The 27988-nt window shown below is 41.0% G+C and overlaps 2 protein-coding genes across 2 annotated transcripts in view; both read left to right on the forward strand.

Annotated features, from left to right (window-relative positions):
• The window catches only part of LOC113519028 (uncharacterized), a 404087-nt gene that overhangs the window by 317919 nt on the left and 58180 nt on the right, over positions 1–27988 (forward strand). The gene's annotated exons all lie outside the window — the stretch shown is intronic.
• Positions 6649–27985, forward strand: LOC113518929 (transcription elongation factor B polypeptide 3-like). Its single transcript, XM_026903965.3, has 9 exons — positions 6649–6819; positions 20772–20970; positions 21166–21344; positions 22010–22988; positions 23066–23345; positions 23548–23636; positions 23902–24101; positions 24477–24626; positions 27147–27985. The coding sequence occupies exons 1-9, from the start codon at positions 6748–6750 to the stop codon at positions 27351–27353; spliced, it is 2355 nt and encodes a 784-aa protein (XP_026759766.2). The 5' UTR covers positions 6649–6747; the 3' UTR covers positions 27354–27985.

Consider the following 27988-nt stretch of genomic DNA (forward strand, 5'->3'; position numbering starts at 1 on the left):
TTGCCTATTTTGCTCATCCGCCGTCTTCGTGAACGGGTGATGCAGCTAGGGACTGCGGGAAGGGTCTGGTGTGCTCTGATCACTGCAACTGAATATTATGATTTGTTTTATTAATTTGTTTGCAATAATATATTTTAAATTTTACAATCTGATACTACTTAGTAGTTTGTACTCACAAATTAATTATTTATATAATTAAAAAACAACAGTAGATTTGTTTACCCGTTCTTAACTGAAATTGCGTTCCGAATGGACATAAAAATAGTGAAAATATAACTATTAAAAAATGCTTAAATCTAAGTTTATTTGAATAAAAATATTTTATTTCTTTCTTTCTTTCTTTTGCTATCCTTATTTATATTATAAATGTTAAAGTGACAAGCTCACTTTAACATGTTTGTTACCTTATAACGCCTTAGCGTCTTAACCAATCACTATGAAATTTGGTATACACGTAGATACTATATGAGCTGGAAAAGGATATAAGCTACTTTTTATCCTAGTCAGTAAACATATCACTGTCACGTGGACGAAGTCACGGGTAAAAACTAATTTGTTCATAGTGCTGTTTATTGTAATTCCTATCGCTTTATTTATAATTAATTTATAGATATGTAACTTCTTGCCGCTATTTTATAAAAGGCGTTGATTCATACTTTTAAATTGGGATTTAAATATTTAAATTTCAGTACGTTACTAAATAAATAAAATTATAGAAAAAGAAATCATTTTACTAACCTGCATCAAACATGACTTGGATCACATGAAACAAGCCACAAAAGATTACAAATACCTACATGTCTACAAATACAGGCTTTATAATCAAATGTAACGCACAATGCCGTACTCGGCTGTAGAGAGAGATCGTTATCATCGGGAAATCACAGTAACAAGTAAACACGATGGCAATGGGTCCCAGGTACCTGGTACCAAATTCAATACAGCGCGGAAGTGGCAACGATAATCCGGCCAGCACTGCAGATCGCGATATTTACTTGTATGCAAATACGGCCCTTACCGTGCGACTGCGCGCCCAACAACCTGATGTGATAATAGAATGGTCTCCTTATAGAGTGATACGGACATGCGATACACGTGTAGATAAGGCCGATTGTCGGGACTTTTCGTAATACAGACAAAGAAACATAACTGCTGTCATACAATATACCCCGGGCTTGTACTGTTAGGAATGGTTCTATTATGGCCGCACATTATGGTATAGGCTGTAGTATAGGCATGCTTTTTATCTATGTTATATCTAAGAAAATAAATACTTTATAGAAATTCCCCTATTCAGAACCTGTTATAACTCTCTTTCCGTGAATATTTTCATAACATCCTTCACAAGAGAGTTCACATATTATGTGCAACCTTGTTCAGACTTAGAACATATATATATATATATATATATATATATATATATATATATATATATATATATATATATATATATATATATAGTGATGATGCGTCATGTATTATAATCAATTCTTTACTCTTCTTCTGTCTTCTCGATTGTAATCAATTCAAATTTTTCACCAAAAACAAGTCAACATTTTTATTATTAAACTCTATACTTAGACTTAAAAATAAAGAAATAAAAATGGTTAAAAATGGTTTAAATTCAATATAATTTTATTTAATATGAATAATGTTAAATAGTCCGCATAATACTCAATAATATCTGTATGTATATACCTGCATAAATATAATATTTATGTAACAAAATAGCATAGATATGATATAAACAAATAATTACTAGTAATTTAAAAGAAATAGAAATATTTATAATTGTATATATACTTAACATTTAGGTAACTTAGGTTAGGTTAGGTTACTTACCGGTGATAAGTGACTCTTTTTTTTTGTTAAATATTTTGTCTTATAACTTTTGCACATTTTTAATGAGAAAAATTCATTTTATTTATTAAATAATTAATGTCAAGAAACGTCTTGTACATATTTATACATAAATTAATAAAAAGAAGAGTCAGCTAATTAAAAAAATTTTTCCGGACTACTGGTACTAGACAGAAATTTAAATAAATATTTACATAAAATATAAATAATTATATATACACGTTAAATACAACATATAAATATCAAATACAAGAGAACACAATGATGACAGTCTTCTAATCATTTTTATATTTAAACTAAATTGGAAAGATAGAATGATTTTAATCTTTTTTTGAAGGAACTGCTAGATGGGCTATTCTGAATACTCACGGGAAGTTTATTCCACAGCTGTACAGCACGATATGCAAATGAATTACCCATAAAATGGGTTTTACAGCTGGGAAGTATTAGTACCCTGGACTGGTTCAGACAAAGACGTCTAGGTCTGGAAGGAGGAGGTAACAATTGGAACCGGGAACGAAAGTAGGAAGTAGAATTGGGATCATTAAGGATATTATATAGGACCGCTAGGACATGTGTCTCATGACGCTGTCTGATTGGATTGTTATGTCATTCATGCGGTCATTTCATTTTGGATGTGCTTCGATTAAAGCAAATTGTCAGCGATAATTATTGTTTTGTGTTTATATTTTTAAACATATTATTGAGTGCATTCATACAAACGGTGAGTCTTAAATTGTTCAAATGTATACTATGTATATGTGTGCGTGTACTTTTCTCAGTTTTTTTTTATCTTAAAATTATTATTTTTTATTATTTCACTTTATACGTAGCGAAGCAGGTACCGGGCCACTAGTATTGTATAAATAAATATATAAAGTATATAATATACATTTCATTAGATATATACATATTATAACATTATTTATATATATAACTATAATATAAATCTTTTTTTTTATACAACTTAGAATGGCAAACAAGCTGACGGCCCACCTGATGGAAAGTGGTAACCGTCGCCTATAGACATGAGCAGTACCATGGACATAACAGAGTATACTGTTTCGCCCATGATACCCCCATGCGTTGCCATTCCTGAGGACTCAGGTGTTATTCCTCTGTACCCTGTAAATTCACGCCATATCCCACCCTTCAAACCGAAACACAGCCATGCAAACACAACTGCTTCACAGTAGAAACACGAATAGGACAGAAGTACCCAAGTACGTAAGGACGACAAAAACAAGAGAGAAAGAGAGAAAGTGAAAAAACAATTTATAATGACAGTAGTAGAATTTCATTAGGTTCCTGAAGGTAGGTAATGAATTATAAAGCTTAATGGTCAAGTAACGGGCAGCAGCGTTCCTGTTAAAAAAACAACCTGTTTGGCGAGCGTTACAACTACAGGCCCCATCTATTCAGTGATTACACTAAGTCTGTGAACTTAACCATACTTTTGTTTTGTGTAAAACTTCTTAATAGTTAGTTTTTTTTATTGTACCTGTCTAATACTGAATTGACACCTTAATAAAATTGTCTTGCTACTAAAAACATCACTCTATTCCTATTATTTATTTTCTTTTGATATTTATCGCAAATTCTATATATATTCTAGTATATTACTTACATTTATTCCATACAGGCCCCGAACTTCTTCTGTCTTCTATTCGCGAGAGATTCTGGCCTACAGGTGGCAGAAACGCTGCTCATGCGTGTAATCTGCTTACGTATGCGTTGGCAGACTATACAGCCTAAAATGGTAGACTTGCCTGATGTGAGAATCATGTCAAATTTTCCTTTTAATACGTGTGGTACCGACTTTACTGGACCATTAATGACTATTTCTAAAAAGGGACGTGGCAATCGTATAACAAAAGCCTATCTATGCATATGTGTGTCTTGCTACCAAGGCACTTCTTTAGAGGCTGTCAGTGATCTGACTACTGAGGCCTTCCTGTCATGCCTGCGAAGATTTGTATCGCGGCGAGGCAAACTGGTTGAGATATATTGCGAACCTGCCAACTTTCCACTGCTGGGGAAATCGGCCCGTTTGCAAACGGCCGTCAAATATTTGGCAAAGATGGTTCCCCAGCTCGTCTGGAGCCAGACACAGAGCCTTGCCAGGAACACCATCTCGTCCCGGGGCAGTCGACTTGGGCCCTGAGTTTCTCCACGTCTTGGCTCATTTCGTCTGCAGAAATTGGCGGCACCTCCTCCTCCATAACCTCTCCAACAGCTGGCCGTATCATGGCTGAAGGGGAAAACTCAGGCTACGTAGGAAAGAGCGCATCCACAATTTCTTGAAGCTGTCGCGGCTCTAGGGTCTCAGCAATGGACAGGGCCCAAAAATGGAGTTTTGACACCTGATGCTACGATACGAGCGGCCCCATTGATCCTAATTTAAGGTCTCCAGAAGCTCCTCTTTCGCTCAGATCTTAGCCTCGCTAATTAGGCTCTTTAGCGCTTTTTTAGCCGAGCGGTAAGCCTCGTAGAGCTCAGTCTCGACTTCAGGACGTTGGTAGAGATGCCTGCAATGATATCTGGTGCATCGCCTTCTAGCGGCCACGCAGTGTCTCCGCTGAAAGACGATATCCTCGTTCCACCAATATACATGCCGCCTTGGAGGAGGCGGCTTGGCTCGAGACATCGCGCCATCACAAACGCTCTTTATGGCCGCTCCAAACTTAGCCGCTTGCGCTTCGACTTCAATAGGATACTCCGAGTTCAGAAGCCAGGCTTGCGCAGAGGAAGCTTCCAGTAACATCTCTCGATTCAAACGCTTCAGGGCCCATTTTGGAAATTGAGCCACGTTTCCCACTTGGCGAGGTATGGTCGCAGCTAAGAGTGTCTCCACCCCGACCAAGACTTGCCAGCTACGGACACGATTCGCGACGGAAGGACTGGCGAATGTGACATCAATAACCGATTTTCCCTGATGGCATACGCACGTAGGTGTAAAACCCCGATTCAGACCCACGAGATCCGCCGCCAACATCCACTCCTCGAGGGCCCGACCCCGAACGTTTGTGCGGGAAGAGCCCCAAGTCCTCGCCTTTGCGTTCAAATCCCCGGCAAAAATTACTGGCCGGTCTGGGAAGCAACCCATAAGGGCTCCCAGTTCACTCAAGTACCCTTAGAATTCAGCGAGGGACTTATTTGGAGAAAAGTAAGCTCCCGCAATAAGAGTGTCTCTCCACTATGCCAAGACGAGGCCCTCCCTGCTGGCAAGGGGCATTAGAACATGCGACGAACCACAACAAACCACCCCGACGACTACCAAACCGGCAGTGTCGCTGAGCCAATTAGCACTATCAGGAACCCATAGAGGCTCAGAGACTATGACGACATCAATGGACCACTCCGCGACGCTTTGCATGAGAAGATCTTGGGCGCACGCGCAGTGGTTCATGTTCGCCTGGAGTAACCTTTGAATGGATGTTTTGAAGCCGTTTCCATTGCCTTCGTCGCGGTTCTTTGGTTAGGAGCCTTGGTGGCAGCCGAGGCTTATCCCTTCTTGCCGTTTTGCTTAGGAAGATTACTGTTCTTCGACCTCACAAAATGATCCGCCGGTCGCCCTAAGGACAAGCACACAACGCAGTATGGAGCGGCTTTACAGTCAGCCGCTTTGTGCGTGTTATAGCTGAAATTTCAATAATCCTGGCCCCTGTTGCCGCCGTTTTGAAGTGAATGGCGCCAATACCCAGAGAGGGAAGGTCAATTTTGAATCTTGCCTCCCTTATCATCTTGCCATAATCGACGCCATTTTTCTCCGCCTCAGGATCGATAGCGAGGACCACCGCAGCCGAGCGAGCAGAGCGTAACTTGGATAGCGCCGGCTTCTTTCCACTCTGCATCGCCTTGGGCTGGCTATTCACCTGCGTTTGCAACGATCAGCTCTTAGCTCCACATTTAACGATAATGATTATTTCCCGGGCTCCAGTCTTTTAGTCTAGCTATGATCTATTTGCCTATCGTGGCAATTTCGGTACTCAATGAGCGGTTATTCTCAGAAGCAGGAGCGACAGTCACCCAAGAGAGAAACCGCTTACTAGGCACCAAGTTGTTAAAATTGTTATTTATAAACTCTATTTTAAATAAATAAACTTAAAAATAAAAAAAATTTTGATTAATACTTGTTTCCTGTTAAAAATTAATAAATTTCGATAAAAATGTTAAAATGACTATTATAAAAGCATAAAATAATATAAGTTTGTTTTTATTAATATAGTTATTTTTTATTTTCATTAAAAATACATATTTATTCGACATATATAGATAAATGTATATTTGAATGGTGGTAAAAACATCGAAAAAAAATCAATATATCGCTTATAAACTTCGATGTTCATAAATTTCGAACGATGATATTTCACATTTCAAAATATTAATGTTTTAATATCAAAGTTTTTTATGAGCGATGTTGTATCCCTAGAGGCAATGAGATTATTATCGGAATCTTCATGAGGGAAGTATCATAGTGTAAATATTTCTTGGTAGTTATTTTTATTTATTGTACCTGTTTAATACTGAATAATTAAGAAACTTGAACGTTTATAAAATTGTCTTGCTACTAAAAAAAATCACTCGATTGCTTTTATTTATTTTCCTCTGATATCTATCGCAAACTCTATATATAAAAACCTTAACGACAGATTACTACTTAATTATCAAAATATACATGAAAAGTAAATCAATTGACTTATTAAATCACGTACGAACGTGAACCATGGAAATTTGGCAAAACTGTATGAATCCGAAACCGTACAACATACGCATTGGAAAGAATACGTCATTGACATGTGTGCGATAAAAATGGTGCTCGTTTACCAGCTGGCATTCATTTTGTGTTGAAAAAGTGAACATTTTAGTCATATCGTTATAATAGCCATGGCTACAGTTTTGGATTTAGTGAAACATTACCAGCATTCAATAGAGAAATATCCTAAAGACGAACAGAAGGTAAGTGTTTACTTATTGTCAGCCATTTGGTGTTATTTTCCTGTAGAAAATTTATTATAAATATAAATCCGGCAATAATTTTACCACTATAGTCGTGGTCTTTTGTGTTCATGATCAGTTCAAAGATTTCACACTTGTACATATATTGATACAAGTAGGCAACTTTATCCTAAATAATTGTATAGACTTAGAACCAAATAATATTATTGGAACAGATTGTCCCCCATCTTATTGTGCAAACATAAATAAATCAGTTTACTTAATTTGACAATCTTGACGACTGTTGTAATATAATCTATGGATCATTTAGCAAGCACAAGTCAATATATTATATTACCAAATTTTAGTTTAATAGTATTTCACCAAAACTAAAAGTATAACCTATAGAAATATGTATATTCTTTGTATAGAAAAAAAAAACACTACCTAAGTAGGTATGAGGTCTTGCCCTAACAGTCATTCTATAGTACCTATTTGGTAGATATGTAGTAACATGATGGGAATGACAGCTAACAATTTGGCTTTTTCATGGTAATAACTTTTTTGCAATCAAAGACAATCTAATTTGCAATGTTTTGTTAAACCCTTAAATTATGTTTATTAATTTTCAGTGTGATTTTCTTTTAATGACTACACCTGTACCATGCTACAATATACAGAGAATAATCTACATTAATAAAGGGGAATGTTTTGATTTTTTGTGTTTGTTTATTTGTAATGGATAAACTGATCAGTGATGAGTTAAATTGTCTTTTCATATCCAAATGTTGCTCACTGGTGACAAGTATACTCATCATTGTGCTAGCATGTAGGTACATCCTCCTACCACAGTGGACAAGACTGTTTGGATTACAAAGTGTTCATGACCAAAAAATTACTTTACAAATGTAAATAGATGCAAGCAAATGCCTTTATTTATACCCTGATTTCAAACAACAAGTCGAGATCATATTTAGTGATAGCATTCAGGATGTGATCTGGCCATGTTCCACTTAGCAAATTGTATCATTTTATAGGAATTAAGCAATCACCAAATTGTATATAACTGGTCTGGCCATAAATACTGTTACATAAAAACTTTTATCAACTTTTTAATTATTTTGAATTTAGAATTCCTTTAATATTTTAAAAACTTCTTGATTTTGTGCCATTTCACATATTTTTTTCGTGTTCATTATCAAATTACAATATGGAACTGGTTATTAAAGAAAATAGGATTGGGGTTCTAAAGAAGCAAAAATCTTATATGAGAAATGAAGATTCCTGCTAGGACTCTGTCACATATTATAAAACAAGACCTGAAGCTTGGTGCTTATTGTCAATATACAGGACATGCCCTAAATCAATCTTTACAATTAAAGAGAGTGGATTTATCAAAACCCTTTCTATCACAATATGCAGATGAAAGGCACAAAAATATCCTCTTTACTGATGAAAAATTTTTCACAATTGAAGAACACTACAGGTTGGTCATCATCCTGAATCAGTGATTGGTTTTTTTTTTTTGTGAAAAAGGAGTGATAACTTCAACTAAAGTGTATCAAGATGCACACAGACCGCACAGATCTGCAAATTATAGAGGAGGTTTTAAATTTACAACTGCAAAAATTTGGAACGACCTGCCTCCACCCTTACACCAACCATTAACATCATTACATTTTAAAAACCTAATGAAGAAAAGGATTTTACTTATGCGGAAGCAACCCTCGGTTCGTGGAGCTGGTTCTCGTCATGGAATGTAGTGCACTCGCAAATTGTATATCATTTTTAAGGATTTTTTTCTTGTCATTAGTTTGTTGGTACACGGGATTCTTGTTCTGTTTTATTTTATTTTTTTTTCTTTTATTCATTGTTTTTTATACTTGTTTATTTTAGTTTTTGTATTTTTTTCTTTTATTTTTATGTAATATCTACATCAATATATATATTTGATAATGAAATGGTGCCCCGTGTAGGTGCAAACTGAAAATCAGCGCTGAATGAACATCAGTCCAGCAAAAGCTGAGTTTGTACCTATTGCCAGGCGCATACGATTAATGGACAATATATTGATTAATTAATATATGTACATTATAATTTGTGAAGAATGGCAATAAATTTTATTATTATTAAAAAAAAAAGATACGATCTTGGATCGTGTTGTGAAATGTCTCAGCAATACACTTTGTAAAAATATACCATAGACTTTCCAGGTGAAATGCATCTGGTTACAAGGCATGAACTACTCCTTGAAACCAACGTTCTAGACTTTATAAGAGCTGAAGACTAAGGATTGAGGTCTGGGCTAGAACCAGACTTCAATCCTTTAGACATCAAATTGTGGTCAGGTCAGGCTACTGCAGCTGTACATAAGCTAGGAATAAAAGGTATTGGCATTAAATTCTTATCTGACAGCACAGCAGTACTAAAAGCACTATGAAACAACAAGACAAACAACAAATTAATAATTGAATGCCACCATTCACTGGATATCATCCAATAACCGACTTATCCTTCAGTGGATAAGAGGGCACAGTGGATTTTATGGTAATGATGCCGCAGACGAACTAGCTAGAAGATGTTCAGGAATGAGAGTGGTAGGCCTAGTGACATAACAAAACCAAAGATGGATACAGGCTACTGATTGCAGACAATCAAAATTCGCTGTGTCAACATTGAATTAACGATTATCAAAGCGTTTATTACATCTAGATAGGAAAAAATAATGATAGGGACAATAAGTACAACAATTGTACATTAAACAAACATTTATACACAATATGAGCCACAGACAGCCCTCTATGTCGAGGCTGTTTCGACGCCGAAGAAACGACTACTCACGTAATCCTGGAATGTGAAGCTGTGCCCCATCAACTATCAAACATCAACATTTAGAAATCCTCGGAATGGTGAGGTCGCTCCGTGAGGCCTGTAAAAATCCCAGGAAACTTCTGTGCTTCTGGACGGTGCTAGGTTGGCTGTACTAGACACGACTCATATGCACAACGGCCCAAAAGAGAGGCTAAGCGCGGAAAAGAGAGTCCAATTTACATTACATTACATGGTCAGGTTTAGAGGACATGGCCTGCTTTAAACAACACAGCAACATTGAGTCTCTTAAAAAAATCTTTGGAGCAAGCAGTGGCGAAATTTTCCTTGGAAACAGTGCGTAAATCCATAGATTTGTTGCCAGATAGATTAAAGGCCTGTATAAAAGCCAAAGGTGGCTTTCGAATAAAATATTTTTTTTATTTTTTGCTGAAACTTTAATAAATATGTATTATTCCATTCCAGAATTATGTGAGAAGCTGTTTCCTCATTCTTATAACAGCATCAACATGAAGGACTGTCAATGGCCCCTATTGTTAATAAGTATTTATTTAAAGGACAATGGCTCGTTATTATTCTTATTATTGTTTTAAAATTTCCTATTTAGATACAGTAAATATTTTGACTTGACAGTTATTAATTCAATATTGATATGGCCAATCTTGATTGTCTGCCATCATTAGCCTGTATCCATCTTTGGTTTGTATATCAGTGGATCATTAACAAATCCATGTTCAAAACTGTGAGAATGCAAAAGAAAGCTGTGGGTATTTTGCCATCTTTGCATTGTTACCATAGGATTCAGTTCCAAAAATGCCACCAAGGCATTTCAATTATTAATTTATTATTTGTTTCCTAGGGCTTTAGTACAGTACTCGGTAGTTGTACAAACGGGAACCCGGGATCCAACATAAGCGCCTCGAGGTACGTCGTGTGGTTTTTAGTGGGTACGAATCCCACACACCCCAGCTGCCCTCCCTCCGGCAGATGGGATGGTCTTGCTGAAGATTTACCACACGTTAAAAAAAAATGGGCTTTAGTACAGACATGCTGTCAAATAGGTATCTAATGCATCCATCTCAACATTCTAATCTCTGCCACGTGTCATCTTTTATCCATCATCTTGATGAACTAGCATTCAGATACAGGACAAGTCTTATACTAGATTTGTAAACTTTATCCTTCAGTTTTTTTTAATGGATGGTAATGGAATAGCAACCCCACCTATGCAATGGTATGGCCAGGCACCAGTGAGGGATAACAGATGGAAATGAAAAGATAGATCAGTTAGGCCATCATGATGAATACACTGGGATTCAACATGACGGTTTCCAGAAGGGATCACGTGGATGTCAACCTCGACCTAACAGGATATATTGTTAGCAATATGACTGGTAGTCCGCATTACTAATAATCTCTTCCTCCCTTATCCTTCATTTTGAGGAGCATTCAGGAGTCTCATACTGATCCCGAGTCCTGTCACCATTTCACCACCCATCCAACCCTAATTCAATGCTTAACTTCACAGTGTATTCGGCATTGTTCTATATAATTGAACTAAGTTACCGAAAATCAGAGCAGACTGGTAATGGTACATCCTCAAGGGCAGTAAGTACGAAACTGGAGAGACGAACGAAATCGCAATGTAAATATTCAGTTTTACATATGCTGATTTTCAAGCCAACCTTCTCCATCTCTCCTCCTTTCTTTTGCCATCTGTCCAGCCTACTATGCACCTAAAGTTCATTTTCCCTGATAAGAAAGATATCATCAGCAAATACCATGCACCAGGATATCTCCTCCTAAATGTATTATGATAGAGCATCCATTATAATTAAGAAAAGATAAGGTTCTTAGAGCAGAACCCTGATGCAGGCCTACGATCTTATCTATGATACCAGCCACCAATGGGACATTTGTGGAAGACTAGTGGTACATAGCACGAATTAGCTCTACATACTTCCCTGGCACTCCTTTCTTTTTTAGGACCCACCACAACCAAATGGGGTATCCAATCGTTAATATTCCACTTATTTATAATTATTAGATATGATCAGTCTGTGTAGTTATGGAATGCAATAATGAGTAATAATAGAGCACTTTCATAACGTATTACCATCCATCACCTTAAGCCTTAAGGAAACGAAGCACAATATATGTACATATATAAAAAAAACTGCCTATAACTAAACTATAGGAGTTAAATTCCTTATTATTAAAAAATATGAGGTATTTAAGGAATTTTGTCTATTTTTTTTTTGTTGGATGAAAATGGATTGGTAACCCCGCCTGTGCTAACGGGATACGCTGGCGGAGCACCTGTGAAGGATGATCGATGAGAATGAAAACAGGCCAGTTAGCCTATCATGATGAATTCATCATGAAGAATTAATCATGACAGTTTCCAAGAGGAACCGCGTGGAGGTCGACCTGATTAGGTATATTGCTGGCAATGGGATTTTTAGTCTCCGTTACTAACAATCCCTTTCCCCCCGAATTTTATCTATTGATATGTTACTGTTTCTGTTAATCTAAATTTCTTATGAAAATCATGTTCTGGCAAAACATGTTTAACAATTTCCTTTTTCTTGAAGGACTCTTATTTATAATCAAAACCTAATAATTTCCCTATTCTTCTTCATTGATCATATTGGTATATCATTTATAACGCGTCACCACACTATTTCATACCCAGAATGTTATAAGAAGCAACTATGGGAAAAAAACTGGACCATATGAAAATAGTTTTTTAGCTATTTACAAATTGCTCGTTCAATTCAATTCAATTTTATTCTATAACAATATTACATTGTGTTGAATAAGAAAGGTTTTTTAGTCTGTACAAATGCAAAATCATGAACATGCAACAATTTTACATATTAACAATGTCACATACAAATATAATAATAGTAATTAGTCTAAATTAATGAATTTAATTATTATTATTGAACGGTGTGGACTGCCGTTCGTTGAGCGTGGACTGTAGGGGCGTTGGTTCAGGCTGGAGTGAAACACAGCGATTACTATTCTGAAGCCTCCGGTACCGTCTGAAGAGAGTATTTTTTCTTCTTGTCCTATTTCTTCTCGAGTGTAGTGCGTCGCTGCCCGGAAGCGAATGCCGCTCGACGGGAGGCGGCCTATCTTTATACCCGCCCGCTCGCACGATAACGTTTCCAACTCGCGATAGCGATCTGTGCGAGCGGGACGGGGCGAAAATGAACGAGACGCGTGTCTCTTCAGATCGGTACTCTATAGCGTCTATTTATTTATTTTATTTCAATTTACAATTTCTTAATTCTATTTATTGTTACAATTTCTATTCGTAGGTAATAACGACAACACGCAAAGGAATACTTTATTTAACTTACACTATCTTAAATCTATGTAAATCTATATAAAATAACAGAATACAGAAACGATTAACTAGGGACTTAACAACTATAAATTACGATATATACAAATAATGTCGCGAACATAATCTCCCGCCGCAGCTCTCGTAGCTGGAGTTAACTCGTGTTCGCGTCGCTCGATGTCGATGTGGGCAGTATGATCAGCTTCTTAGTGGGTCGCCGTAGGATGCCCTTGTTCGTCCGCACGTCGACTGCTCGGATCTCGCCGTCTGGTCCAGGGTAGGTCGCCACCACCACGCCTCGCGGCCACGTGTTGCGAGGCAAGGTCCCATCAGCTATCAGGACCAGGTCGTCCATTTTGATGGCTCCGTGTGTAGCTCGGGGCTCCCGCCGGTGTTGCAACTCGGGTAGGTACTCCTTCACCCACCGGTTCCAGAAGCAATCAGCTAGCCTCTGGCTGGCACGCCACTCCTTGTGTCCCGCCGCGTCGCTCTCTGTGAAGCTGCCTGGCAGTGGGACGCGCGATGGACCGCCCAATATGAAGTGATTGGGGGTTAGGGCGCTGTCGTCGTCTGCCGATGTTGACACGTGGGTTAGCGGTCGACTATTGAGGGTGTGCTCGACCTCGACCAGCAGAGTGTGGAGGACCTCTTCCTTGGGGGCCCGCTCGTTCAACGTGGCGGCTAGTGCGGTCTTCACGCTACGCACCAGCCGTTCCCACGCACCTCCCATGAAGGGTGCGCTCGGGGGAATGTAGCGCCACCGGATGAAATGGACTGATGACTCTTCTTGGATGGCTTCCTCGGCTGCTTTCTTCAGTTCGACGTCAGCACCTTTGAGGTTGGTGCCTTGGTCGGACCATAATTCCGTGGGACACCCTCTGCGGCTTATGAAGCGCCGCAGGGCCATTATGGCGGAGTCCGTGCTGAGGCTGCCGGCGATTTCCAGGTGGACTGCGCGCGTCGTTAAGCAGGTGAAGAGCACTCCGTACCGCTTCTGGTGAGTGCGGCCCACTGTCACGGTCATAGGCCCGAAGTAGTCTAGGCCGGTGAACGTGAACGGTCGTTGATGATGCGCCAGCCTGCTATGTGGATGGTTGCCCGTTGATGGCTGCGCCGGTCTTGCTCTTCGTAGGCGGCACAGCTGACACCTCTTCAGTTCACTGCGGACGGCGTGTCGTAGGCGCAACACCCACAAGTGTTGTCGCACCTCGTTCGTGGTGATCTCGAAGCCGCCGTGGTGAAGTTTCCGATGCACCCATGCGATGTATAGGCGCACCCAGGCGTGGTTTCCGTCGACGATGGGGGGCTCTCGTTGCTCGGCTGACAAATCGGCGGCGGCCGCTATTCTCGATCGAAGTCGCAGAATGTCGTCGTTGTCTATGACGACCGACAGCTGTATGAGTCGACTGGATGACGGCAGCTGTTTCCCTTGTTTCAATACTGCGATTTCGTCGCCGAACGCCTCTTGTTGTATCGCGCGAATCCATAGCCGTCGCGCGCGATCTAGGTAGTGTGTGTCTATGGGGATGAAACACACAGATGGACTATTGCTGTTCTTGATTTTCATCTTCGTCTTCTCTCTATCGACTTTCTTCGTGCGGGTCCAAGTGGGGTCGGCGCTCTCTTTCTTCTTGTTTCTCTTTCGGATGGCGGTACAGCGTTGACTGGTCGGTCGCAGGAGGTCGATGAACTGCAACACCCGTGCTGAACTGCGAACAAGTTTCAACCAATTAGAAAAACGTGACGGATCGGGTAATGCTATAGACAACTGCGTCGCGTTCTGTAGCTTGTGTACGCGTTCTTCTCCCGTTTTCGCTTGACTATCGTCGCTTGAACTATCTTCACGCGGCCACTGTTCTTCGTTTTTGTCGAATTTCCTTTCGACCAGTTGGAGACGTCGCATTGCCGATTCATAGTTGTCCGACGGCACAGGGTCGTCCTTCTTCCACAGTAACCCCGTCTCGTATCCTCCCGCCGGTAACGGACGAGTTTTCTCCTCTAAAATGCATAGGGCGCGATGTTCTTCTTCATTGTAAGACCTCTTCGGTGCGATCCCCAGCGATTCGAGCGCGAAATGTTGCTTCATCATTTCTTCCATCGATTGTTCCTCTTCATGTGTCGTCACTATGTGGCTGATTCTGTGCACCTGCTGTCTTGTCCTGCCGCGACTCGTACCGTGCAGTACCCATCCCAGGTCGGTGAGTGATGCGACCGGCTGCGTGTCGGATCCTCTTCTGACTTCGTGGGCCAGCAGTAGGTGCCAGTTGTCTTGCCCCAGCAGTACCGTCGGTTTGCCCTCTTCGTAGACCAATTCCCTCTCTATGTCCCGCAGATGTGGACAGCCCTTGATGACGCTGCGTGGTACCGACTGCGGTGATAACTGCAGTCTGTCCATCGTCCGTGCCCCCACTGTGTATTCTTGTGAATTCCGCCCGCGGATCTTGAAGTGAACACGCGTCGATTGAGCTGCGTTGATCCGCGCCCCGGCCACACCTTCCATGTAGAATGGTGCGGGGGGACCCGTAGCACCGATTCGCTCCGCCACCGTCGTCTCGATGATGGTGCAAGTCGACCCGTCGTCCAGTAGCGCGTAGGTGTCGCACGTTCCCGTGGGACCGGTGACTCGTATCGGCAGGATCTTCAGGAACGCGATCTTGTCGTTTTCCCTTGCCGATGCGGTGACTGCGGCGGACTTGTCCTCGACGACGTGTGTTGTCACTTCATTCTCCGGCTGTTGTCGCGTGGTGTGCAGCAGAGGGTGATGAGTCTGCGTGCACTCATCTACTCCACATCTCTTGCTCTTGCAGGCGTGGCGAAATCTTCTCACTTTGAGGCAACGGAAACACAGCCTATGAGTCTTCGCTAACTCCCATCTCGCCGATGTGTCTGCTTCCTTCATCGTCTTGCAGTCCGATGGAGCGTGTCCCTCTCGTCGACACATCGGGCACGGTGGTGTAGCGGGTTTCTCCTGCGTCGTGTATGTCTTCGCCGTCTTCCTAGGAGCGGACTCCCGCCGGTCTTCGGACGGTATCTCCTCGGCGGGGGCGAAGTTTCCACATCGTGCGGCGGTCCTTTGCAGGAACTGAGAGAGTGTTATGAGGTCCGGTTGTCCCTCCGGTTGGTCGTTGGCGAAATCGTAGTACTTGAAGCGTAGTACCGACGGCATCTTCTCTGTGACGTTTCTCACTATTTCTTCGTTGTATAGGTAGTGACTCTTGTTCAGCGCTCGTATCGTGGCGACGACGTTCTGCACCTTGCTTGCGAAGAGGCAGACGTCTCTTGCGTTGTCCGAGAGTCGTGGTAGCGCGCGGAGTTTGTTCAGTTCGGCTGTGACGAGTGCTCCAGGGCGGCCGAACCTCGCGGCTAACATCTTCATTACTTCTTCTGCGGTCGTAGACCCGACGAATAGGGAGCGTGCCGCGTCCTTTGCGGCCCCCTTCAAGCTTCTGCGCAGTCTTGCTAGGTTCTCTTGTTCTGTGAGTTGACTTGCGCTCTCTTCATAGGCCATCTTCCATGGTAACCACTCGCTCGACGATCCATTGAAGACTGGCAACTCGGTGACTCTTGACGCTGTGGAGGGCAGTATGTTGCGAGCGGCCATCTGCATGGCGATCGCAAACTCATTACAATCGATGCCCACCTTCAGCACCGGTTCTTCTTTCTTCATCGACTGCATCGCTGCTGCTATCGTAGGAATCGCGGCATGTGGGTCAACGTGGCGTGCGTGGTCCCGGTGAAGTGCGTCGCTGCTCGGCTGTGGCGGCGGCGCTCTCGAATCCTCTTCAACGGGTCTCGATGGGACGAACCCCTGACGCTTGCCGGTGACTTCTTCTATCTCTGGTACATGCGGCTCCATCGTGAGTGCCAGCGTGCTTCGATGAACCCAATCCGACGTTCGTTCTCTTCTGACGGTAGCGTCGTCGTCTTCTACTTCCTCGTCGTCCTCTGATTCGGCTTCCAGGGCGGCGACACGTGCGGCGGCCAATTCCACCTCCTTTCGAAGTAGCTCCTCCCGTGCCTTGGCCAGAGCCTTCTTCTTCTGCGAGGCCGTGGTGCGAACCGTGCGTGCCGTGCCGTGCTTCGGTTCCTTCTTCCTTGCTGTCTCCTCTGTCGTTCCTGTGGCTTCGGTAGTCTCCGTGGCTCCTGTGGTCGTCGTATCGCCGGACGTGTTCGTAGTCGATGTGGTGGCGGCGGTAGAACGTGGCAGCGACAGAAGGCATTCTGACAGCCGCAGACGACGTGGTGGCAGCAACGGACGGCGTGGCAGCGACGGACAGCGTTCCGGCGGCCGTAGTCGACGTGGTGGCGGCGGACGTTGTGGCTTCGGTGACGGCGATTTTTTGTTGCGACGACTTCATGTTTCTCGTAGTCGGCATTTCAGCGATCCGGCTTCAGAATGGTCTTCCTCCAGCGATCCGGCTTCTCGATGTACCAACGGTGTTCCTCCAGCAATCCGGCTTCTCGAAGGACCACGATGAACGGTGTGGACTGCCGTTCGTTGAGCGTGGACTGTAGGGGCGTTGGTTCAGGCTGGAGTGAAACACAGCGATTACTATTCTGAAGCCTCCGGTACCGTCTGAAGAGAGTATTTTTTCTTCTTGTCCTATTTCTTCTCGAGTGTAGTGCGTCGCTGCCCGGAAGCGAATGCCGCTCGAGTCCGTCTTCTTCTCATGCTCTCCCCTAGGGGGAGCCGGGGAAACCTGTCCGGGGTTTTTTACCCCTCTCAGGTGGTCTCTATCCGCCGCTCATTAATATGAGCGGGTCGTTGGGGTGAACCTGGTTCTTAACGTGCCGCCCCGTTCACTCTGCGCGGTCTTCGCCTGCCGGGTGAGACCCCGTGGGGGGAGGCCCAGCAAACTGCCAGCGTTTGAATGATCGGGACGGCATTTTCAACCCTCATCAGAGGGGGGAGGGGTCTTCATGTGTCCATGGCGTCTTCCTCTGGGTTTTCTTGCACGCGAGCTATTAGTTCGCGTGCGTAGGGCTTGTGGTCCGGAGGTCGCGCGTGCAGGGGCGCTATTCCCTTTAGGTGGTCCCAGCCCGATGCGTCCGCACGCGCGAACATCTTCGTTGCGAGGCTGCCGATGAATTCGTTCAGCGGAGGGATCTTTAGGTCCCTCTCCAAGGTGGCGTTCCTTACGTATTTATGCGCGCCGGCGATGGTGCGCAGTGTAAGGTGTTGTTGCGCGCTGAGTTTCTTCTTATTCGACGCAGACGCGTAGACATACCATGCCGGCGCTGCGTACGTAAGTCGCGGTCGGATGTAGGTTTTGTAAATGGCCGTCTTTATTTGGAGAGGGAGTCTTCCTGTCAACGCTGGGCGAAGGAGGTGCCTGGCCACCCTGGTCTTGTTGCAGACCCCCTTGATGTGGGTGTTGAAACTTAGACGCCGGTCGATGTTCACCCCCAGGTAGGTGACGGTGGTAGACCACTCGATCGGGGAGTCGCGCAGGTGCAATTTGGGAGGGCAGTGACGTTGTCCGAAGTAGATCGCCTGCGTTTTGCGCACATTCACCGACAATCTCCAGTCGTCCAGCCACTTTGGTAGGGTGTCGAGTTGCCGCTGCATTTTCAGCGCTGCGTGCTTCTTGCCGATGGATGTCACTATGAAGGCGGCGTCGTCGGCGTACAGCGCGAGGAGAGACTCGGGGTAGTGGGAATGTCGTCGGTGAACAGCGCGTAGAGCGCAGGCGATAGGCAGCTTCCTGTGGTACACCCGCGCGGATGGGTCGCTCTCCCGAACAGGTTTGTTCCACCGTCACCATGAAGCGTCTTGAGTGGAGGAATGAGGCCACTATTCGGACCAACCTTCTTGGTGTATCGGTCTGAGTGGCCATTTTATACAGTAGACCGTTGTGCCACACGCGGTCGAAGGCTTTCTCCATGTCCAGTAACACTGCAATAACGTGCTCGTGCTTATTGTGGGCGCTCGTTATGACGTGCAGGACTCTGGTCAGTTGCAGTGTCGTGGAGTGTTTCTAAATCCAAACTGCTCCAGGCGTGGTTTTAAGTGTGGTTGTAGATGTTTGAGGAGGAGTTTCTCAAACACCTTTGACATGTGTTGCAGTAACGTCACTGGCCGGTACGATTCCGGTTTCAGTACGTTCTTATAGGCAGCGTGATGACTTTGCCTATCTTCCAGTGGTCTGGGAAATGCCCTGTGCGTACTATTCCATTGTACAGGCGCGTCAGTGCCGCTATAGTGCGCGGCGGCAGGTGACGCAGCGCCGTATTTGGGATGTTGTCGCTGCCGGGGGCTATCCGAGGCTTCGTCTTTCTGATTTCACGCTGCACTTGTCCCGGTGTAAAGACAATCGGATCTTCGTGAGGTGATAGTGGCGATGATAGGTACTCCTTCACGAAGTTGTCTATCCGTGCAACATGATCACTATTTGAGGATGGATTGAGCTGGAACTGGCGCTCTAGGTGATCCGCGTGAATCTCCGCTCGGTCTACTGCGCGGTACCTCGGTGTTCCGTCGTTCGCCAGTAGGGGTCGGACTGGGGGATGGGAATTTGTTAGCCGGCGACACAGGCGATGAATGCTGTTCCAGTCGTCACCGGCTTCCTCTACGTATCTTTCCCAACTCTCCTTTCTATGGGACTCGATGTCACGCTTTATTTCTTCTGCAAGCTTGTTTAACCTCGTTTTGGTGGTGGGGCATCTGGTGGCCTGCCAGTCTCTGCGCAGTCGGCGCTTAACGGCGAGCTTCCTCTTTATTGCAGCCGGGATGGTATTGGTTGTTTTCGCTACCTTTCCCGGCTGAGATGCGTTTTGCATGGCGGCCTGTATGGAGACTGACAGGTCTCCCGCAAGCTGTTCGACGTCGGCGGAGGTTAAAATTGCCCTCGTTGGCGTGTTGTCCTGCATGAAGTCCGTGAATTTCCCCCAATCCGTCCGGCGGCGCGGGGGCTGCGGCGTCAGGAGCACCGGGGTCATCAGGATATCTATGCACACGGGAAGGTGGTCGGATTGGACGTCCTCCAAGAGGACTTCCTGCGTCAGTTGGCTGTCCAGTCCCTTGTAGAGGGCTATGTCGAGCACGTCGGGTATTCTTGCGGCGTCGTGGGGATAGTGTGTAGGTACCTCTGGACCATGCACAGCGATATTCAGTTTCTCTACTATCCCCAGGAGTTTTCTGCCTTCGGCGCTGATTATGTTGGAGTTCCAAGCCGTGTGTTTACAGTTCCAATCTCCTGCGGCGATGGTCGGCAGCGGCTCCGCGGAATGCCGCTCCTCCGGAATGCCGCTCGACGGGAGGCGGCCTATCTTTATACCCGCCCGCTCGCACGATAACGTTTCCAACTCGCGATAGCGATCTGTGCGAGCGGGACGGGGCGAAATGAACGAGACGCGTGTCTCTTCAGATACTCTATAGCGTCTATTTATTTATTTTATTTCAATTTACAATTTCTTAATTCTATTTATTGTTACAATTTCTATTCGTAGGTAATAACGACAACACGCAAAGGAATACTTTATTTAACTTACACTATCTTAAATCTATGTAAATCTATATAAAATAACAGAATACAGAAACGATTAACTAGGGACTTAACAACTATAAATTACGATATATACAAATAATGTCGCGAACAATTATTATTATATTTGTATGTGATATTTCTACCTTTTTATCTGAGAATCTACAATGTTACTAGAACATAAATAAATATTATATATCAATATTTAAAAAATGTTACTAAATATTATATATATGTAAAACATATAGTAATATATTTATACTAGCGACTAATACATTTCGTGAATCCCTCTACTACTATTGTTGCAGATTTTAAAATGTATTGATAAGTTATTCAACCTTGATGTCACTGTTCAACATCTGCAAGACACAGGAGTCGGACGTACAGTGAATGCACTGCGGAAACATCCAGGTGATGTAGGAAAAGCCTCTCGAGCTCTGATCTATAAATGGAAGTGTATGGTCGCTGCTGAGGAAAGTGACCAAGAAATAGATCACAATAATGATAGTGAGTTTATAATAAACATTTGAAATTGTCTATTATTTTAATATCTTAACATAGTCTATTCATAATTAATTTATTTACTATATTTATATTATTTTACGGATAGTAAGATTCCACCAGTTATGTACTAACATTTTCTACTACATTATATAAACACCCAAAATATTGCCTTTTAATATTTAAATTTTATTTTGTTAGCCTCCTCTTACAATGGACATGGAAATCATAGAGATTCGGATGAAAATACGAGACAGTCTAAAAGTGAAGAATATCAACTTGAAAAAAATAATTACAATTATAAAAATGATGGCCAAAAATATAATAAAGAAGTTAATGGTAACTATAGCGGAACCAAAAGAAAATATCAAAGTAGTGAGGTTGGTATTGTTAAAATTATATAATAATACGTAATCCTAATTTTCTAGCATTGGTCTTCTTTTTAACTTACATCAAAAAAGAAATTTGTATAATTATTTTTTTATCTAAAAGGACATACTTTCAGATAGTTCTGGTAGAAATTTCGTCAAAATCAGTTTAGTAGTTTGATTTTGGTTTTGTTACAATTAAAGTCAGTATTTTGTCTTGTGGATCAAAATCCATCTGTAAGTATTCACCCGTTCAATAATTATAAAATATTAATAATATGTCTGTTTGTTGAACTATTACAATTTAACTAATTAATTAGTTTAATTATATTGCAAATTGGTAGATAGATATTTAAACCAAAAAGTTAAAACGATAGTGCAGTACATACTAACTGCATAGCCACTAACTTTACATTATTTATAAAATATTACATATGATGTAATCAGTGTGTTATGAAACCACTTCCTTTTATACGTTGTTTGAACAAAAAATTTTACTTTATTAAATTATCAATTTAATAAAAACAATACATGTAGCAAAAAAAAATTAAAGTGAATACGATAGACATCTATAATCATTAACAAAATTTCATTGTAATTTTGTAGTTACTGTAGATGGTTAGGGTACCATTAAAATAATTTATATTAGCTGTAAAAATGCCTAACTATAATTTTAGGATGAAGAACATGATATGAAGAAGAAAAAAAGCTCTACCTCTAATGAAGATTATTATGACAGAAAATGTGATGTAAAAATAAAATCAGAGCCAAAAAGCGATAGTGATCTTAACACAGATCATTCAAACAGCGATGAAACGGATTCTGAAATATCTCAATTATCTGAAGAAGAGGTAAAATTGAAGCAAGAAATTAAATCAGAACCCACCGATTACCACAAGTCATCCTCTAAACGTTCACACAACAAATGCACAGATGATAAAAAAGAGTCTACATCTAAAAAGTCACGTAATTCTGATAAAGATTCGAAACATAGTAATGAAAATAAAAATAAACATGACTCTCAGAAGTCATCTTCGCAAGAAAAATCTCACACTTCACATAAGCACAGCAATACAAATGAAAGTAGCTCTGCAAAGAAACATAAATTAGACCACAGTTCGCTTGAGAAGAAACAAAAAGATGAAAAGAAATCATCAAAAAGACACTGTAGTAGTTCTGAAAAGCATAGATCTTCTTCACAAAGTGCTGATAGTGGATCTGTTAAACATAAGAATCACTTGGAAAAACAATCAAGTAAATCTGATAAACACAGAAGTTCAAGTCAGTCTCACAAATCTGATAAAGATAAGCACAAAAGTTTATCAGAGAAGGAAAGTAGCAATAAACACAAGATAAAAGAGAGTAGCAGTAGTAGTTCTAAAGAAAAACATAGTTCCTCTAGTAAGGAAAAGTCAAAAGATAGAAGCAGTTCCTCAAAAGAAAAGTCAGATAGTAAAAGTGAAAAACTCTCGAATGAAAGTAGATCTAAATGTAGTGAAAATAAAAGTAAACATGAGAAACATAAGTCTAGCAGCTCCTCGTCCTCTCACAGGAGCAGCAAGTCAAGCAGTAGTAAGTCAAAAGAAGATATACCAAAGAAAAATAATCATGTAAATAATAGTGAGGATAGTGAAGACGGCATTGATTGCGGCTCAGGTTAGTGAATCATAAAATTTAGTCCGACAATGTTTTTTTTTAATACAATTCATAATATTTACTCTCTTGGTTTCTAGGTGCTAGTTTTGCTGAAGCCCTAGGAATGTTAAGTCCAGCAAAACCTAAAAAGAAATCCACAACTGTTAAAGAAACTCAATCACCCAATTCAATAACTAATGATGTAAGCCCGGCCGCCCTTCTGGCACCGAATGCCAAGCTAGCACCACTACCTGCTCTCGAAATTTCTGCTTTGCCAGAAATATCACCGAACTACAAGCCAAGGCCGCCGCCTAAACTTCTGCCACATTTTACTGATGAAGAGGCCATGAGCGCCGTAATATCGTCTAAAAACCAAAGGTAAAATCATTTCTTATTGTTTTTATTGGATTTCATACGAAAGTAAAACTAAGTATATCTGTAGTATACAAAAAAAAACTTTATCCAAAAATGAATAGCATTATTATTATTTTTATTTAGTAGCTTGGACCTCTTCACCAAGACTCGAAATTATACCATGAAACCATTCAGTTGTGTTTATTAACATTCTTTAAAATTTCAGAACTAAGGTATATTCCGGTAATAAAGTAATGGGAAAAATTCCAACGCTGTATGAAATGTGTGTTCATCTTCTACAGGAACACATTGATGGTAATGTATTTTTATTTTTATTCCCCTTACATAGTTATTAGTGCCACACAATCATACCAAATTCCTGGACATTAATTACAATGTGTTTTGAGAACGTAAGGCAATTAACATCTAGGAGATTACCCAGATATTCAGAATTATACAAAATTAAAAGAAACAGTTTCTAAATTGTCGACTAGCGATGTGTAAATTTACTTAAACGACTATCATTTATTTAATAATGTATTAAAATACAAGACTAATAGAAATAATTATTTGTCACTAGCCCTCGAGTACACGGGCGGCGTGCCATATGAACTCTTGAAGCCCGTCGTAGACAAGGCGACCCCTCAGCAACTCTTCGTACTGGAACATTTCAATCCATATCTTATGGAAGACACTGACCATCTATGGCAGAAATATTGCGAGAAGCACTTTAGGAAACAACAACGGCATGAGATGGAAACATGGAGGGAAATGTACATTGTAAGGCATTTTTATTATTATTACAAAACTAGCTGCTTTACCAAAAAGGATTTTTTTTTATGTTTTTCTTTATTTTCTCTAGTTATAATAGATGAATTGAAACATTGTCCATATCGCGCCGTAACGATTTGTTATTATGTTGACTTTACTCATTTTTTAAATGTAAATAAATACAACTCCTGTTGCTATGTCTATAAATGTCACAGCTATGTTTATAAATAATACCTTTATATATAAACTTAAAAAACAAATGTTAAGTGCTCATGACAATAAATCTGTTGATTTTAAACACCTTTTGTTACACCATTTCTACCAACTTCTATTTTTAGTAAAATAACTTTGTCAAGTTAAATATATTATTTTTTATTATTTCAGCGATGCCAAGAAGAACAAGAACATAGATTAAAAAATTTGACAGCCAATATTAAAATAGCACAAGAAGCGAAGAAAGCTCCCATTAAACAAACAAAGATGGCTTACGTTGATACTGTTGTGAAACCACCTCGGAACATCGCTCGTAAACAGGTAATAATTTTCATATATCTATATATGAAAATTATTATTATTATACAAAATTCTATAGATAACTACTTATACGAGGTTTGTCCGGAAAGTACGTATAAAAGTTTTTTAAAAATTTTATTTTACAATTATTCAGGTAAATCAATTTTATCCCCTTCAAAGTACTCCCCCTGTGACATAATGCACTTGTGCCAACGCCGTTTCCACTGTGAGAAGGCTCCTTGAAAGTCCTCTGGTTGTAGGTTTCTCAGCTGCCCCGTCGTAGCTTTTTTTATCTCATTTATGTCCCCCAAATGCCGCCCCCGAAGTACCAATTTGGTTTTTGGGAACAAGAAGAAGTCACACGGGGCCAAATCCGGCGAATAGGGGGGGTGTTCGGTCACCGTAATGGAATTTTTACTCAAAAACTCACGGACAACAAGAGAGGTGTGGGCAGGGGCATTGTCGTGGTGAAGAATCCAACGCCCCTCTCGCGCCAATTCTGGACGAACTCGTGCCACACGAGCTTTGAGGCGTCTGAGCACTTCGACGTAGAATTTTCCATCAACTGTCTGGCCTGGAGGGACGAATTCTTGATGCTTTCTCGGCCCTCTCTGAATCTTTTTAGCCACTTGTGGACGGTTGGTTCCTTCACAGCATCATCCCCATAAACTGTTCTGAGATCGGCAAAAATTTCACGGCCATTCTTGCCGAGTTTCGAGAGAAACTTGATTACGACGCGCTGCTCTTCAACGGAAGCGGGCTCCATGCCGACGGGGTTTCGTTAAGAGGTAACTTCACAGATGGCGTGACAAGCCAGTTCGCACCGCACGGCGGTCAGACCAGAACTGAAGCATTGTTAGGGACATAAGGAAGGGGTCCTGCGCTTACCTGGCCTCCCCACTCCTCTTTCTCGCATTCCAGAACACTTTTATACGAACTTTCCGGACAGACCTCGTATATAGATATGTGATGTAAACTTAGTACAAATGTCACTGAATATTATGGTGTTGTTCATCATTTATATTTGGGTATATTTTCTATATATCTATATAACTTGTCGTACCTGCATAAAGTGGGCCACCCCTTCCATTCCCGTGGGTATCTTAAGAGGCAACTAAGGGAACTTAATGGCCAAGGCATGGGCAGCAATGTCCCTCTTATAACATCACTAAAGTCTAACTGCAATTGCTAACCCGCCTGGCAAGCGAGGCAACTTCCATAAGAGGCCTTTATTCAGCAGTGGAGAGTTAGGCTGATGGGATTATTATCTATAATATTCATCGGTTAAGGATCATATATTAAAATGATAAATAAAATTATTAGAGTCTCTTTAGATATAGGTAGATCACAATACACTAACAGGATGAAAATTAGTCCATAGACAAGAAAAATATAAGACAAGCAAAAAATGGCGCGAGAGCCTCATAACTGTCACATCCACGGCATGGGTCGTAAAGCGTAGACATACTATATGTACTTATTTTTTTAACGTATGTGTCCTTTTTATTGATAATATTCCCATACAATACGAAAATACGGTATTTTAATACCTGTATTTTTTCATTCCAATAAAGTAAAAAAATTCAAAAATTAGTAATCACTATAGTCAAAACGTTCAACGTTCAGAGACGTCGCCGGAAACAAAAAAGACAGACATGGATTCTCTATTCAAGGACGTCTAATCAAATCTAGGAGATTAATCAAGGTAATAAATTAAAACAATGTTCGGAGTATATTTCTTATGTTATATATCTTAACGTAAAACAAAAAAAATATTCTGTCATGTTGTATTTATTGAATATATCATATCATCCGTTAACTATCCACCACTGAACATAGGCCACCGCTTAAAACTAAACAAATAGCAGTGCGAGTTTAATTTCAAAATATAATGATAAGTAAAAAAGAATATAAATGAAGTAGAAGTTTGAGGTTATCGTTCATTAATAAACTAATATAAAGTTGGTATGGTATCGTTATTAAATCTTGGTTATTATTCTCTAAATTAAAAGTGCATTGTCAAAATCTAAGTAAATTCTCAAAAAAATTATATTACTTAATGCTATTTTTTTTTTTTTTTTTTTTTTTTTTTTTTTTTTTTTTTTTATACAACTTAGAATGGCAAACAAGCTGACGGCCCACCTGATGGAAAGTGGTGACCGTCGCCTATAGACATGAGCAGTACCATGGACATAACAGAGTATACTGTTTCGCCCATGATACCCCCATGCGCTGCCATTCCTGAGGACTCAGGTGTTATTCCTCTGTACCCAGTAAATTCACGCCATATCCCACTCTTCAAACCGAAACACAGCCATGCAAACACAACTGCTTCACGGTTGAAACACGAATGGGACAGAGGTACCCAAGCAATCGACTTTTGTACAAAGTCTCCCTCTGGTATCACTGTGAATTCGTCCTCTTGACTGAGATGTAAATAAACTTATGTATGTACAAAAAAAACCCTGCCCTGCAAGCCGTAAATCCTGTTTTTGATGTAACATCCTTCTTTCCGCTCATACAATGTTGTGTGTAATGTAGGCGCTGCATGGAACGGCACGGGCGGCTGCTGCTAGTCCAGCAGCACGGGTGGCAGCTCTGGCCACACCGCTCACAATTCGCGCTGGAAGCGGGCGACCCGCCCCCTCGCCTTCCCCTGCGTCTGTCCCTGCGCTCACTTCGTTTAAACCCAAGAAAGCGCCTCTCATGCAAAAAGCACTGCAATTCATGCGAGGCCGCAAGCGATGATAGACATCGTTCACTACTTATGTTGTGTAACAGTGGTAGATATATTGTGATTTTCGATTCAGCGTTTCTCGGACTGAGAATGTAATTTATTTCAATTGACAGAGTATACTGTGGACAAGTATAGTTGCCATGAGTGTGTATGAAGATTGATAACTTTTATTCGAATATTGTGATAGACTATACTAAATAGCTAAAATTATATATTATTACTTCAACAGACAATAATGTTAATATAGTGTGTACGCCAGTATTTTAAAATAAATTACTACTATCAATTATTTCACATAAAAATAATTCATGACTAAAGGTAACTCTGAGTGTTTGCTTGAGACAACTTGTTTATTGGATTATGTGGCACTATCTGAATCGAAACGATTTATTTTTAGTAATAAAATATAGTCTTTAACATGGTATAGTTTTGTGTTAAAAGCAGCACCTATACCTGTCGCAGTAACTATTGTCAATAAATCTTTTATATATATGTATATAATAATATATATACACTGTCAATTTTATATTTAACTGGTCGAATGTTTGTTCCTTGTAAACCAAATATGACAGTGTACGTGAATATATACATGTGTAAAATAGAACAAATTTTATTGTATCAAAATTTATTGAACTTAAGCTTTAGA

Source organism: Galleria mellonella, unplaced genomic scaffold (assembly GCF_026898425.1).
Source record: "Galleria mellonella isolate WM207_F2 unplaced genomic scaffold, CSIRO_AGI_GalMel_v1 utg165, whole genome shotgun sequence".
Taxonomy (NCBI): domain Eukaryota; kingdom Metazoa; phylum Arthropoda; class Insecta; order Lepidoptera; family Pyralidae; genus Galleria; species Galleria mellonella.